The sequence below is a fragment of the Tyto alba genome, unplaced genomic scaffold (genome assembly GCF_018691265.1).
Source record: "Tyto alba isolate M040663 unplaced genomic scaffold, T.alba_DEE_v4.0 Super-Scaffold_6, whole genome shotgun sequence".
Lineage (NCBI taxonomy): Eukaryota > Metazoa > Chordata > Aves > Strigiformes > Tytonidae > Tyto > Tyto alba.
In genome coordinates this window covers 42,262,413-42,276,251 of record NW_024881327.1, presented here as the reverse complement: position 1 = coordinate 42,276,251, position 13,839 = coordinate 42,262,413, and the positions used below count along the sequence as shown (strand labels likewise).

General features: G+C 43.9%; 2 protein-coding genes across 5 annotated transcripts in view; both read left to right on the top strand.

Annotated features, from left to right (window-relative positions):
* The window catches only part of CUNH4orf50 (chromosome unknown C4orf50 homolog), an 87,074-nt gene extending 78,427 nt beyond the window's left edge, over positions 1-8,647 (top strand). For all 4 annotated transcript variants that reach the window (XR_006166992.1, XR_004405937.2, XR_004405938.2 and 1 more), the window contains one exon: positions 4,413-8,647. The gene's annotated coding sequence lies outside the window, so the exon portion shown is untranslated. The remainder of the gene's footprint in view (positions 1-4,412) is intronic.
* Positions 8,648-11,896: 3,249 nt separating this feature from the next.
* Positions 11,897-13,839, top strand: part of CRMP1 (collapsin response mediator protein 1) — a 51,923-nt gene continuing 49,980 nt past the window's right edge. Inside the window, exon 1 of the mRNA XM_042807896.1 lies at positions 11,897-12,966. Within this exon, the coding sequence (XP_042663830.1) occupies positions 12,595-12,966 (372 nt within the window). The 5' untranslated portion in view covers positions 11,897-12,594. The remainder of the gene's footprint in view (positions 12,967-13,839) is intronic.

The window sequence follows — 13,839 nt, the reverse complement described above, 5'->3', positions numbered from 1 at the left end:
TATTCAATACCTTCATTAAGCACAAAAATGTAGAATAATATGATTTCATTTTCTGACAGAGGATAATATAATTTATTTGCGGTTTTCAACATCCGTGGTTGGTTCGTTGTTTGTTTGTTTGTTTGTTTTTTCCCCTGGGATGCATTGCATGTAGCTTTTCTTTGTGATATAGGCAAGCTTTGTTGGCCTTTGGTTTTAATTGGGATCAATACGTCTTCATTCAGAGTTTAATGAGATTCACACCTCTTGAGCTCCAATGTTAATCCATCAATTAGAAATGAATTCTATAATGAGAAATTTGTGAATGAGAAGACTACACTGAATGTTACTTGTTTTTCTTTTTTTCCAAACACAGAAATCAAATGTTTTTGCAAAGACCAGTATGTCCTATAGCATTTCTTTACCAAATGGATGAGGGATCCCAGTTGGAACTCCATGATGATCCACCATCTAAACTAACCTCTGTTACTTGGAAAGTTAGCAGACATTATTTTGATATGTTTTTAATTGGTATTACCATATTTCATGTCTTCTTTCAGATGATCAGAATAAAATAGCATCCTCTTTTTTCTGTCTTTATCTTCTCAATGGAAAGTACTATTTAACTTAAAATCTTGTGTGTGCATTCATTACTGTTGGGCTTGATGACCTTAAACACCTTTTCCAACCCAAATGATTCTATGATTAATTAACAAAGAGAACAGGAATTCTGAAGATGCTATCAAGATTTTAGGAATGTGTGTACAATCCTGTAGCTGTTTTGTTTTTTTTTTTTTTCCTTCTAGCCCTGCTGTTGCTTGTATTTAGTCTCTATATTGGCTTATTTCTTTCTGACTTTGATGCACACTCTGAAGCTTTTTGCAAACTTTTTACTGCTGTACCTTCTTAAGGGGAGGAGTATGGCTTCCACCCTGTGCTTTGCAAGGGACAGAGGCCACAGACCCGGACAGTGGACACAGAGCTTTGTTCTCCCGGGAACTGATTGGAGTGGAGGAGTTAAACAAGACAGCCCTCTCTAGGAGGAGGTGTGGCTGATCAGGACTAGTTCTGTTCTACCAGTAGGAGTTGAGGTGGATAAGCTTGTGAAGAGCAGTCAGTACTATTTTGATCACTGCATTCTTTGTATCATCAGTCTCTGAACAAGCTGAGCAATGGCCTTGGCTGGCAATACTGGTGCTCTTCCTTAAAAATGTTAGTTTAGATGCTTGAGGGAGTGGACCACTTGCTATGTGAGGAGAAACCAAGAGATCTAGGCTGGCTCACCATGAAGAAGAGCCAGCTCTGAGGGTGTGTGGGGGGGTGGGGGCTGTCACAACAGCCTTCCTGAAACTGTGAGGAAGTAACTGAGAAGATGGAGCTGGGCTCCTCACAGTGGTGCACGGTGAGAGGATGAGATATGGTGAGCATACGTTGTAACAAGAGTTTCAGACTGGTTATAGGAAAAGCATTTCCCTGATGAGGACAGCCCAGCAGTGGGACGGGCTGCCCAGGGAGGTTGTGCATTCTTCATCCTGGGAGGTTTTCAAGATTTGACTAAGTAAGCCCTGAACAAACTGGTTTGACTTCAGAACTGACTCCGCTTTGAGTAGGTTGATCTAAATGACCTTCTGAGGTTCCTTCCTATGATCTTATAGTTTCCTGATACTTAGCACATGATGAACAAGAATAAATGAGGAGGACTGGGAGCAGCTAGAACAAATAAACGGTGACGACTCAGAGGTGGTAAAAGACTGGAGAACACCAAGTGAATGCATGGAAGTGGATCGCTGATCTTTGTTATGTTAGAAATTATTAGGTCCTTGCTTAGAGAGCAGTGCACAGTTTTATCACTTTTATGTTGCAAGGTTCCCTTTAAGACTCCAGTGTCATGAACAAATCAGGTTTTTTAATGCCCTGCATTAGCAGTTCTTTCTGTTGGTGACTGAAACTGATTTTGCTTATGATGTGAAGGAAGATGAGTCCAGCCTCCGCAACATTGCTCAACCATGTGCTTTAGCCCTAACAAAGAATGGGAGGCCAGCAAACTTCTGAGCACCAGAAATACTCATGCTGAAACTCTTAAGTTCACTACTGATAAAGACTCAGCTGGTTTTTAATCACCGTGATGCACTGTTGGAAATTGCACCTTTGTGCTTAAGCACAGGAAATGCTTGGTTGATATTTTAATTTGGTAAAATGCCATGATGAAGACCTTTTTTATTTCCTCAAGCATTTCACAAAACAGATTTCCTCCCTGACCAGAGAAATTACAAAACAGTTTAGTAGTGGTTTATGTTGCCATACTGCTTATTTAGATAAGTGGTATGAAGAAAAAGAGTATGAGAAGAGTGAAGGATAAATATGTCAGGGAAATAAAACTGAAAGGAGCACAAGGTTTAAAAAAGACTTGGAGTGGAGAATAAAAGTAGGGATAAGTAATATCACATAGAAAGGAGCGAAGACAGACAAAGAGGATGAAAGGAATGTAAAAGAGAAAGTGAAGAGTCTGACAAAAACAAGAAATATAATTAGCAACTAACATTTCAAGAAATATTAATAAAAATGGAAGGAAATATTATGCAAATAATGACTTTTACAGTTGGAAATGCTCCCTAGTCTAGCAGCGTGTGTTTGGCAAATACTCTGTATCCCTGACTTTGGAAAACTGGAGAACCTCGTTTAAACTTAAATTGGTGGATAACAAAATATGTGATCACTAAAGTGCAAAAAAATAGCCTATCACTGAATGAATTAAGTTTGAATCAGATTTCTATTATTCTGGCCACACCAGTTTTCATATCTGATACTTTAGGGACATTTTTCCTTTTGAACAAGTCAGTAAACTGACAACTGGCAACAATGGGTAGCTCCTGTGCAAGCAATTGAAGGATTAAGATTGCAACCCCTCTGTCTTCTAAAATAAGGCTAAGTTTTAGGAGGACCTAGGGACTCATCCTTCTGATCCTCCTCAGCTCCTATGCACAATGATGGCATCACAGAGACTTTGTGTATGAGTAGAAGGGGAGTGACAGGAACATATTTCAAACCATCCCAGAATATAATACTAGCTCTGCTGTAACTAAGTCACATTTCTCTTTGTAATATTAATTATAAAAAGAAAAGTGCCTGATGTCCTGAAAAACCCTTGGAAGCTGTGGATAGCAAAGGCTGTAAGTGTGTTCTGTTGGATTTTGTTTTGATTGCACACAGGCTACAAAGACATGGAGACTCTAGTAGCGCTCCCTTTCTTTGCCTGGAGACAAGAAGGAACTGCAATGGACTTTGTTTGCAGCACAGCCTGGAGCTCTATTAGATCATGAAAAGAGAAGAAATTCCAAAACCAGTTTTGTTTGGGTCATCACTAGGACTTCTAGAGGTGCTCCTGCTCAGCTGGCACTCTCCTGGCTCAGTTAGTGACTTTGCATACCTCGTTGGTTTTGTGTCCTACAATATCCCATCTAGCTGCTTCTCCAAAAATAATGGCCTCCCCTTTATTACTCTGCTTCACTTTGCAGGATTTTTTTTCAGTTCTGTTCTTCATACTTGGAAAAACCTTTCCATCCTAAAGTACAAGCCATAAAGGCTCTCTTCTTTCCCATTTTTTATTTTTTCTCTTTTGGGGGACACATCAGTGAATAGAACATGTTTTAATAATGACAGTTAATTACTATCACCAGTCAGTTATTATAACAATAAGTAAAATTTACAATATACCATTTTAAAAAATTCTGTATCTTATAATTTCCTATACTCCTGATGTACTAAGATGTACGTTTCCCCAGTAGACATCAAGTTTTAGCCTGTGTTAAGTATGCAGGCAGTGCCTCACTGGTGATATTTAACAGTAATGATGACAGCTTCAGTGGAAATTGCAAAGCCAGATATAATATTTTGCAGGCTTTGAAACTTAATATCTGAGGAAGAATTCAAATTGATATTTTTCTGAGAAGAGGCATTAGAAATAGGACTTACTTGGAAGGTCTGATTTGTGATGGTTGTCATCCCTGGGATGAACTTTATCCATGGCCGGGATCTACTTCTGTAGATCCCTGCCAAGGGGATTATGAAATGGTGTTGGGAAGATGGCAGAGAGTGTTGATTCCCATATTGATAAACAGATGACAGGAACTTGTTTGCAAGAAGGAGTAGCAAAAGGGAAGAGTATGGGATGTGCTTTTCATATTAAAATCAGTAAATCATGGAAGAATGTCTCAATGTGTTTTGAACGGTTCAGTTTGTACAATGCATTCTCTTAATGCTGTCATGCTGCCATTATGCTATGTTTGTGTGGAAGCACCTAGGCACACTGCTTCCCAGATGCTTTATTTTGACCTTGAACGAATAACAAATGATTCCTTAAACTGTGAAAATCCAGATACTTATGCTTTTTTCTTTTTCTTTTTTTTTTTTTTTTCCTCCTTCCTTTTATCCAGGGAAAAATTTATCAGTCACACAGAAGAAACAGTACTGCTCTGAAGGAATCTGAAGGAATGTCGGAAGGTGCTTTGACCTGGTGGTGACCACAGCTGCTTCATTAAGGGAAAACTGAGAAATTGCCCTGAGTTACCATCTGTCACATTTTAACCACCTCCTGTAGTGGAAACTGGCCGTGCAGGCCAACCCAATGTGTGATTTGAGTTTCGCTCTGTTTTGTTTTGTTGGGATCTCAGAATTGCATTTTGAAGAAATGATCAAATTAAGCACAGATCTCAGTCTTCATAGGTCTGCTTGTGTGGGCATGTAATATCTTCAGCTTCGTATGGCTTTGAGCATTCCTGAAAGAGCCTTTGATCTGAGTTAGGATGTTTAGTATTTCTGAGGACATGGTACTTCAGGATACAAACTGTTTAGGAAATGAGACAAAACTGCATTTTTACAAGGATAAGTAGGAATTGGGAATGTACTTCATGTGCACTGAGAGGCACTTGGAACATCAAAGCTCTGTGTCCTAATACTCTAGATAGATTGATTATTTCTACCACATGAATAGGTCACACTGAATTTAACTTTGAGATAAGGCATTTGCATGCATACATGCTTTTCCCGAAATAGGTGGTTTTGTGCACACTGGTTGGTAATAGTACACGTGATACAAACAAATTTTGCAAGCACACTGCACAATACGGATTTATGCACCCATAGCCCCTACTATTCATGTCTGAGTACCCTTTTGTGAAGGCAGGGAGATGTGAATGCAGGCTCAAGACTTGTGCAGAAGGGATCATACAGGTACATCCATACCTTCTTTACCAAAGGCACACCGCACTGTTGAAGTCAGTGGCAATACTCATGCTGACCTGAATGGGAGCAGCTGTGGGTACTGCGCTCTCAAACTATCCCTTACAGTGTAATACACTTTCAGTTTTGATAACTGTTTTATGACTTGTATTTCCTTTTTTTTTTTTTTTTTTTTTTTTTTAATGTTGGTCTAACTGCTAGAATGTGCTGTCTTTACAATGCTTAGTTGCCCAGTAATTCCAGCTATCCTTTGAAAGGAGGCAGGAGGATAATAAACTGTGGAATCCCAAATCAGATTAATGTAATGTGCATTTCTAGATTACGATTAGTATCAAGATGACAAGTTGGCATGGTAACACTTGAAGCTTAACTACGAGTTCTTAAAATAAAGCAATGACATATGTGTAGGTTTCTATCCACTTGCACACTATCCACCTGATAACATACATCATTTCCACAATGCTCAGGCAATTAAACCCTACTTCTTTTTTTTGAAATGTGTTGAACTAAAACGTCATGCCTCTTTCCTAGTATTTATGCATAATCTCCCACCATAAGTTATAAATGTTGATAATGAACCTGTCCATCTTGTAGCATCTTAGGCTTTCTGCCTTTTGCTTTCATTTTAAAATGATTAGCATAAGGAATACAGAACATGCTTCATTCTTTGTGGTTTGTTGATCTCCTTTAAATTCTACCATGTCCTAATAAGAAAATTGTCTCACTGGTATTGGAAAAGTCTTTTTGTTAATTAAATTGATAGACCAGTGAGTGCATTTCGTGTGGTTGAGGACTGGGAATGAAAATCCCAACTTTACCTCAAATCATTGCAAGAAAGCAGTAAAATTTTCAATGTGAGATTACTAGCCAAGACAGAGAGCTTAGCTATTATTTTCTAGTTGCCTTATGGTGAAAAGTATTGTCTAGTTGTTACAGAGTCTGTTCAGCTTTCTTTCACTAAGTAGAAGTTAACTTGTTTAATGTGCTATCTATGGTAAATATACCAGGGGATGCTTTACATGTGTTGTTGTTTTGTGTTAAACTTTCTCAGAATGCAGAATTGGGCACTTTGTTCTGATTGCTTTATATGCACAATATTGCTTTAACCAAATTCCTTACAGTGAAAATGAAGATGCTGCTAAGATCTGTGTAAGTAAATGCAATCTATTTCTGTCACCCTAAATAGACAAAATGGGCAGTGTTACATGGAAAACATGATTTCTTTGACAGTTCAATTATTTATATATACCCTACTGTATAGAGCATGCCAGGATATTGAAAATATAGCTTACAGTATTTCCACAGCTCCTTACACAACTTTTAAATCTCAAATTCTGTTCTTCACACCACTATGGATGGCAGGTGATAGAAGTACAATGATTGACCCCAGCATGATAATCATGTTACATTCAGAATAATACAATTGCCAGGAAATGTTTCACTTACACAGTGGAGTTCCCAGGATAAAACTCCTGCTAAGGCATGGCTGATGTTTGTCCTTGGGGCCTTTTAAAGAGTGGAAATCCTGACCTGTTTTTCATAAATCCACAAGTATTTCTCACTTGAAGATGAAGGCTTTTAGTATTTGCATTTACTGTGGTTGTGGGATGGAGAGAGGGAGGGACATGGGCATGCTGGGTTTTGCCACTAATCCTTTGGAAATCCTTTAGTGCCTTAAGGAGGCAGAGGGGGAACAGACCATAGGATTACAGAAACTTGTTCAAACCTCTTTCCTGCTTTATCAGAATTCCTTGAAAATACATTGTGCCTTTGGCTCCAAACATATTTGCATTAGAAATAAGTAGCCATGGGATTGTGGACAAGAATTTTTTTCCCTGCACAAATGTTAGGAAAGAGCATATACTGTTTCTTATACAGGATGTGAATTAAAAATACAGCTAACTTAAGTTCTGTCATGGGGATCTATGCATACTAGGAAAGTTGTAGGTAAAAAAAAAAAAAAAAAAAAAAAAAAAAAAAAAGGAGAAATTTTAAATGTACTGGATGAAATGCTTGTACCACTGAAGTGACTGGCAAATGTCCACTGGCTTCCCTGGGACAAAGATTTCATGCTTGTTTCTACTTGGCTTAAGAAACACTCACACATGATAAATAGGCATCATGCTCTCTTTAATGTTATTTATGCACATAGGAGAGGAAAAAATATATTAGCATTTGTGGAGACCTGACTTGATTTGGAGTTTTTGGGATCTGTGGTATAAATCTCTGTTCACTATTGTTTCTCTATGTAACATAGACTCTTGCTATGGGAATATGAATATGCAAATCTAAATTCCAATGTGAGAGGTTACAGTGCAGTGTGCACTAACCGATGCTGAACCGCTACATCTGTCTACTCTTTGAATTGTGGTCTTTTTTAAAAAGAAGGGAATTGTAGTTAACAGGTGAAAACCACTCCTGTGCAAAAGAAAGCCTGTGTGAGGCAATTCATGCACTCACTGATGGTCCTAAGCAGTTCTTAGGAAAAGTTGAATAAGCTTTTAGCTCATGAGTGAATTTTATCTTTTAAGAATTAAGAGCAACTTTTTGGTAAAGAGCTACCAAAAAAAAAAAAAAAAAAGGCAAAATACAATGAAGGCCTGAAAATCGGAGTGTTGGTGGTCTTCTATTTTGCTCCCTGTGATAACAAGCAAGTTTTAAAGAATATGTAAATAGTTAAAAGAAAATCACATGACTTGCAGTATGTAAGACAAGACCCAGCATGGAACAGATTCTTATAGCTTGTTTATAAATTATGCTTCTGTCTTTTCTTTGGAACTTGGAAAAAAAAAACCATGTAAATTAAACAAGGAGTAAAGACTTACTGCACACATTTGTTTGACTGAAACAAAGATACTTCCCCACCTCCTGAGGTCTTAATGAGTAATCTGGGATGAATAATGCATGGAGATCTTGCCTTCTGAGCTCTAGGGCTGTGCAGCTATTTAACTCTTTTGCACAGCCAACTGTGGGATGGTAACCAGAAGTCATGAGGAGCAGTTGTTAGGGCCACAAATTGCGATCCATTTGAAGAGGTGCCAAAGAATGAACAAAAAGTCTGGGGTTTATTGTGTGATACTTATTAAGCAGATCTACCAGTTAGACTGGGGAGGGAGGGGTGTTTGTATATAAATGCTAGAAGTTTCAATTCCAACCCGTGACCACCCTATAACCAGGTGTCAAATTGGTCTTGGCTAGCTGAGAAGCTTCAATAGAATGAGAGACCAATCTTGTTTTCATCCGTTCCATTAAAACCTTCTGGATAACTTTTCAGCAAAGATTTCCACTTTAAGACATTTGTAATAGATATCAAATGTACATATGTATTAATTTTCAGTGTAACTAGGGAGGATACAGAACTGTAATGAAGTCACAAAGTCTACTTGATGATTATCACAGATTTGTAACTCTCACAAATTATGTAAGATATGTTGACAATTTATCTTGTTAACAAGATGTATTTTTCTATGTTAGTTAAATGTATAATTTGTATAATTTTGTATATTAAATGTATGCATATTTTAAATTAAAAACTTTATAATTTTAATTATTTTAACTCTAAAATGGTGGCAGAGCTTCTGAAACATAGTTGTAAATGCAACTGTGTCCAGGAATAGCAACTCCATGGAAGTCTCCATTTTGAAGAATGGACCAGCTGGTCTTCTAACAGGGTAAGGAAATTGTTACACCTGAGCTCTTGCCCCTCATGGTGCTCAGGAAGTTGGGCACATGAGCCTTCCCCAGCTTGTGGGCTTTTGGATCAATGGTTCCTACATGTAAAAAGACAGTCCCAATCACCAATCCATGGGATGGAGTTTTGTGGGGGGAGGAGGACACTGCAGCCAGAGATACAACAGCCTTGCAGAGCAGAGAGAGAGAGGCTGACTCAGTGACTGAGCAGCTCTAGTCACTCCTCTGGGAGAAAGAAAACTCGGGTCTCCTCCACATTTACTCCCTTTGGGGTGTTCATGCCTTTTTTGTCTGACGATTCTGTTGTAAAATGCACAATAACAAAAATAGGTGCAAAATGTACATCACATATTCTCTGCGTCCCTGCACCAGGGAAGCCTTGTTCTAGCTCATGCTGTTCATGTTGTTGCAATAAGAGTTCCATCTATAAGTGGAGGCAACCCAGTAAATGATATCCTTCTTGTTGGACTTTTGTTGGAGGTTTTTGGTGTGTGAAGCAAGCATGTCTCTAGGTTTTCTGCAATCTCTCATCTAGTCTATTTGGAATAAAGGTCCTATAGGAAGAGGGTGCGCTTTCAGTAAAGCTCTGTCCTCTTTTCATCAAGCTATGTCACGACAGGATGAGGTGCAGTGTCTGCAAGAGAATATACCAAAGCAATATATTTCTCCAAAGTTGCATACATATTTTTAGGTAAACTCACAGGGTGACAGGGTATCAGGCTGTGAATGGCTCTGCTTCTGTAGCACCTAAAACTGGCAATTTTTTCTCTTAGTGAACAGAAGAACAGTATGCATCTGTTGACTGAAAACACAGTTTTTTAATAAACTAAGGGCTACAATATGAAGAAAAAAAAATCCATTTAAAATCAAAGACTCTGATACAATTTTATGCTTATTTCTAATGTGAAAGTTTAATGCCATTTTCTGAAGCATTTGACATGTTCTCTGAGTCTTGTGGTCTCCTTAAGTATCAGCATTAAGACGAATGTCCTAGCTTAATACTGAAACAGCATTGTTCTTTGTTATTTCAAAAAACTGAGCAGTTTTAGAGACCTAAATATTATCTAAGTAGATCCCAAGTGTAAACAGAGTCCATCTTCCTTAGCCTTATGGATGTTAAATAAAATATGATTTTCATTTAGCAGACACATGTATTATATACAACATACCAGACCTTCTATGGGACCATGAGAAGTTTTTTTTTTTTTCTGGAGGTTCAAATGGATCTCTTGATCGGAAAGAAATGTCTCATAAAATGAATAATTTTTCCAATGCTTATGAAGACAGGGAGGTCACATATCACAGTGCATGTATCACCTGCATATTTCACCAACTGTCAAGGTTTGGTGTCCTGTGGAGGAACAAATTGACTTTTTTTTTTTTTTTTTTTTTCCCCCAACATGATCAATAAATCTCAATGATACCATCAGGAACAAAAAAAATCAATATTTGCCCACATACAGGAGAAGAATTTAAGGAGGCAACAAAACAATGTCCTACAAGCTATATTTTTTCACACACCAGTAAAACCTCCATATGATATTAATGTGTTAATGTGGTAGAACGGTTTATTAAGTGAGATGCAGAATGCTGGGTGATATATGCTCAGAAATGTCAGTCACAATGCTGCGAGCATGTAATCAGTGTGTTAGTAGCCAATGATCAGTGAACTTCTGATTTCCTAACTCCCCTCATGTAAACAGCACACCGTGTTGAATGCACACACAGGGCACGCGAGACAGCAGGTACCACTGCATTATAACAAATGCAGGAAAGAAAGATGTTTTCCTTTGATGTGTTTTGGCAATGCTTAGGTATATTACATCACTGATTTTTTACATGGTTTTGGTCCATGAGTAGTTGCTAATGAAGAAGAGGGTTATCTGGACTTGCTTCTGATGAAATCCCAGGGTCCTCTGTCTTTAACCTCCCACTTTTCCCAATTAATTTGTAACTGGTCACTTTTCTCATGCTGGAACACCAGGCATACCTGTGGGCCATAGACAATAGTGCTGTGTGGCTGGGCTTGTGTTCAAATGAGCCGTAAACAGGTCTTGTGATTGATCCACCGCTTCAAATTTGCTTAGTCATTTCATTAATCTCAGACCAGTTTGTTCCAATATGTTCTTTCAGAGCAATAGAAAATGTCCCTTACGTAACTGCTGGTGTTCAGCAGTTCACCTGTCAAGTTTAAGGCTTGTCTGATTTGTCTGAGATCGGCTGCGTGCGTGGGAGAGCTCTTGTGGTTTCAGCGGGTCATCTCCTCAGGCATTGTAAAACAGACAGAGGTGCAAAAATGGGTTTTCTGAAGTGGGCTGCGGCAGAGAGCTGAGGGGAACACACTCTCCACCGCTCCCGCGTTAAAAAACCCTCCTTGGTGTGGGGAACCGCCATCCCTGAGGGCGACACGGAGCCCTCCGCCTCGGGGTCCCCGGGCCGCCGGGCGGGAAGGACGCGGGTGCTGAAGGGACAGCTCCGCGGGGGCTCCGCGGGGGCTCCGCGGGGGCGCGCCGCCCGCCCCGGCTTCCGCGGCCTTCGGCGAGGCGGCGGGGGCCGCGCACCGCGGACACCCGCCTCGCTCCGCGGCGGGGACCGCGGGCTTCCGCGGGCTGCACCCCGCGCTCCGCGGAGCCGGCGGCGCAGGCAGCGCTCGGCGCGATCACTTCCGTGTCAGGGCCGCTGCCTCCGCCGCCGCGGAGGGCGGGCGGGGGGGGGGGGGGGGCGGCGGAGGGCGGTGGGGCGGAGCGGAGCGCGGCCGCCGCCAGCCCCCCGGCACCAGCTGCTGCGGCAGGGAGAGGGCAGCGCCAGCCCCCCCTGCCCCGGCAGCCTGGGGATGGTCCTGCTTCCCCACGGGCCCCCCCACCCCCCCGCCTCCTCGGCCACCCCTCCTCCTCTCCCCGCCGCTCCCCCCGCGGCCGCCGGCCGACCCCGAGCAGCGGGGGGCAGCGCGGAGCCGTCCCGCCCCCCACGCCCCCCCCCCCCCACCCCGGCCCGGGCATCGCCGCAGCCTCCTCCTGCGGAGGGAGGCGGGGGCCGTGTGAGTGTGCAAAGTGGGAGAAAATCCCTCCGGCTCGCTCGGGGGGGCTGGGGAGATTTGGGGCTTTTCTTTCTTTTTTTCCTCTTTTTTTTTTTTTTTTTTTTTTTTTTTTCTTCTCTCCCCCTCCCCCGAAGCCACGTAGCAGCAGGTGACTGGCGCCCGCCCGCCGGGAAGGACCCTGTTTGTACCGGATCCCCCCCCCCCCCTCCCCCCGGATCATTCTACCGGGGGAGAGTGTGCACTGCGGCCCTTGCTCTGGGAATTGCTGCTGCTCTTCCGATTCGTCAGGGGCTTTCCAATCACCTGCTTCTGCCACCCTCTCCTCTCCGCTCTTTGTACTTTATTTTCACGTGCTCTTTACTAACACGGCTATTTTTAAATCCCGCTTGGATCTATTTCTTTCTCTCTTTCTCTCTTTTTTTTTTTTTTTTTTTTTTTTCCCCTGGGGGGGTGGGTGGGGGGAGGGAGGTTAACGTTTGCATCTCCCTAAGGGAAAGATCCCACCAGCCAACCCAGCTCCGCCACTGCTGCATCCATCCATTCATCTTTATGGTCACTAGCAGCCTATCCCGGTAGTAGAAGGTGCAGAGAAGTGGGAGGCAGAGAGAGAGAGGGAGGGAGGGAGGGAGGGAGAGATCCGGACAGCGAGAATGGCCGAGAGAAAGAGGAACTGGAATAAAGAAGATGACCTGCCTGTGTATCTAGCTAGGCCGGGTACGACAGCCCAGACACCGCGGCAGAAATACGGGGGGATGTTCGCCTCCGTGGAGGGGGCCTACGAGAACAAAACCATCGACTTCGACGCCTACAGCGTGGGGAAGAAGGGGTCCCGGACCCCACGCAGCGGCAGCCGGCACGACATGCTGGACGGAGGGGACAACTACAGCGAGACCGCCAGCGACATCAGCGAGGTCTCCGGCTCCGTCATCAGCTCCCCGGGAGACCGGGAGGACAAGACCCCGGGCGTGGAGATCAGATACCCCGTGGGGAAAGAGCTGCTGCAGGGCCAGGACAATGGGCAGGTGAGTGGGGCCAGAGCGGGGTCCCGGGCCGGGGGGCGGGAGCCGCCGCCCCCGTTCGCCGGGGGCACCGAGCCGAGCCGTACCGCAGAGCCCCGCTCATGGGCGCGGGGGGACGGGGGCCGCCTCCGCGGGGGAGTTTCGGCACGGAAGGTCGGGGAGGCGCGGACCCCTCCTCCCCGGCACGGTGATGCTGTAGGAAGAGCCTGGCTGCCCCCTAAACTATCTCACTTGCTGAGCTTAGTGGGGGGGGCGGTGGGGGGAGGGCGACCCCAGAAACCGTTTTCCTTTGTAAGTGATGGCGATGAGTTTTCGCCGTTTCCCTTCCTGCCGGTAACACGCTGCCCATGGCGGATGGGCTGGAGGGCAGCCCGGGCCCCCTCGGCGCCTCCCCGCCGCCCCTCCGGAACAAAGCAGCCGCCGCTGCACTCCTGGGCTCGCCGGGAAAACTCCGCGGAGCCTGTCCCGGGCACAGCCCCCGGCTCTGCCCCGGCCGCGGCTCTGCCCCTGGCTCCCCCCGCGCCCCAGGCACGTTCATTGTCTCCCGGGCAGGGAGCGCGTAAGGCGGCAGGATCGGCCCAAACCTTCCCCCGGGGTTCCCCACCTCTGGGGCTGCAACCTGGGCTCATACTTAAGGAAAAAGTGAGGCCGGTGGGGCTGGCTGGCCGCTGCCAGCCGTGCCGCTCCGTCTTACCCCTGTCGGGGGCACGCAGACTGGGGGCAGAGCCGGGGAGCTGGCTCTCCTGGGAACCGGGGCTGTCACTGATTTCCTCGTAGAAAGAAATGCGGCCTTGCAGTCAAGTCCCTACATAGATGCACCCTTTCCTTTAGCACCCAGCCTGGAGGCTGCACAGCCTGTCCACGCTCTGCTTGTTC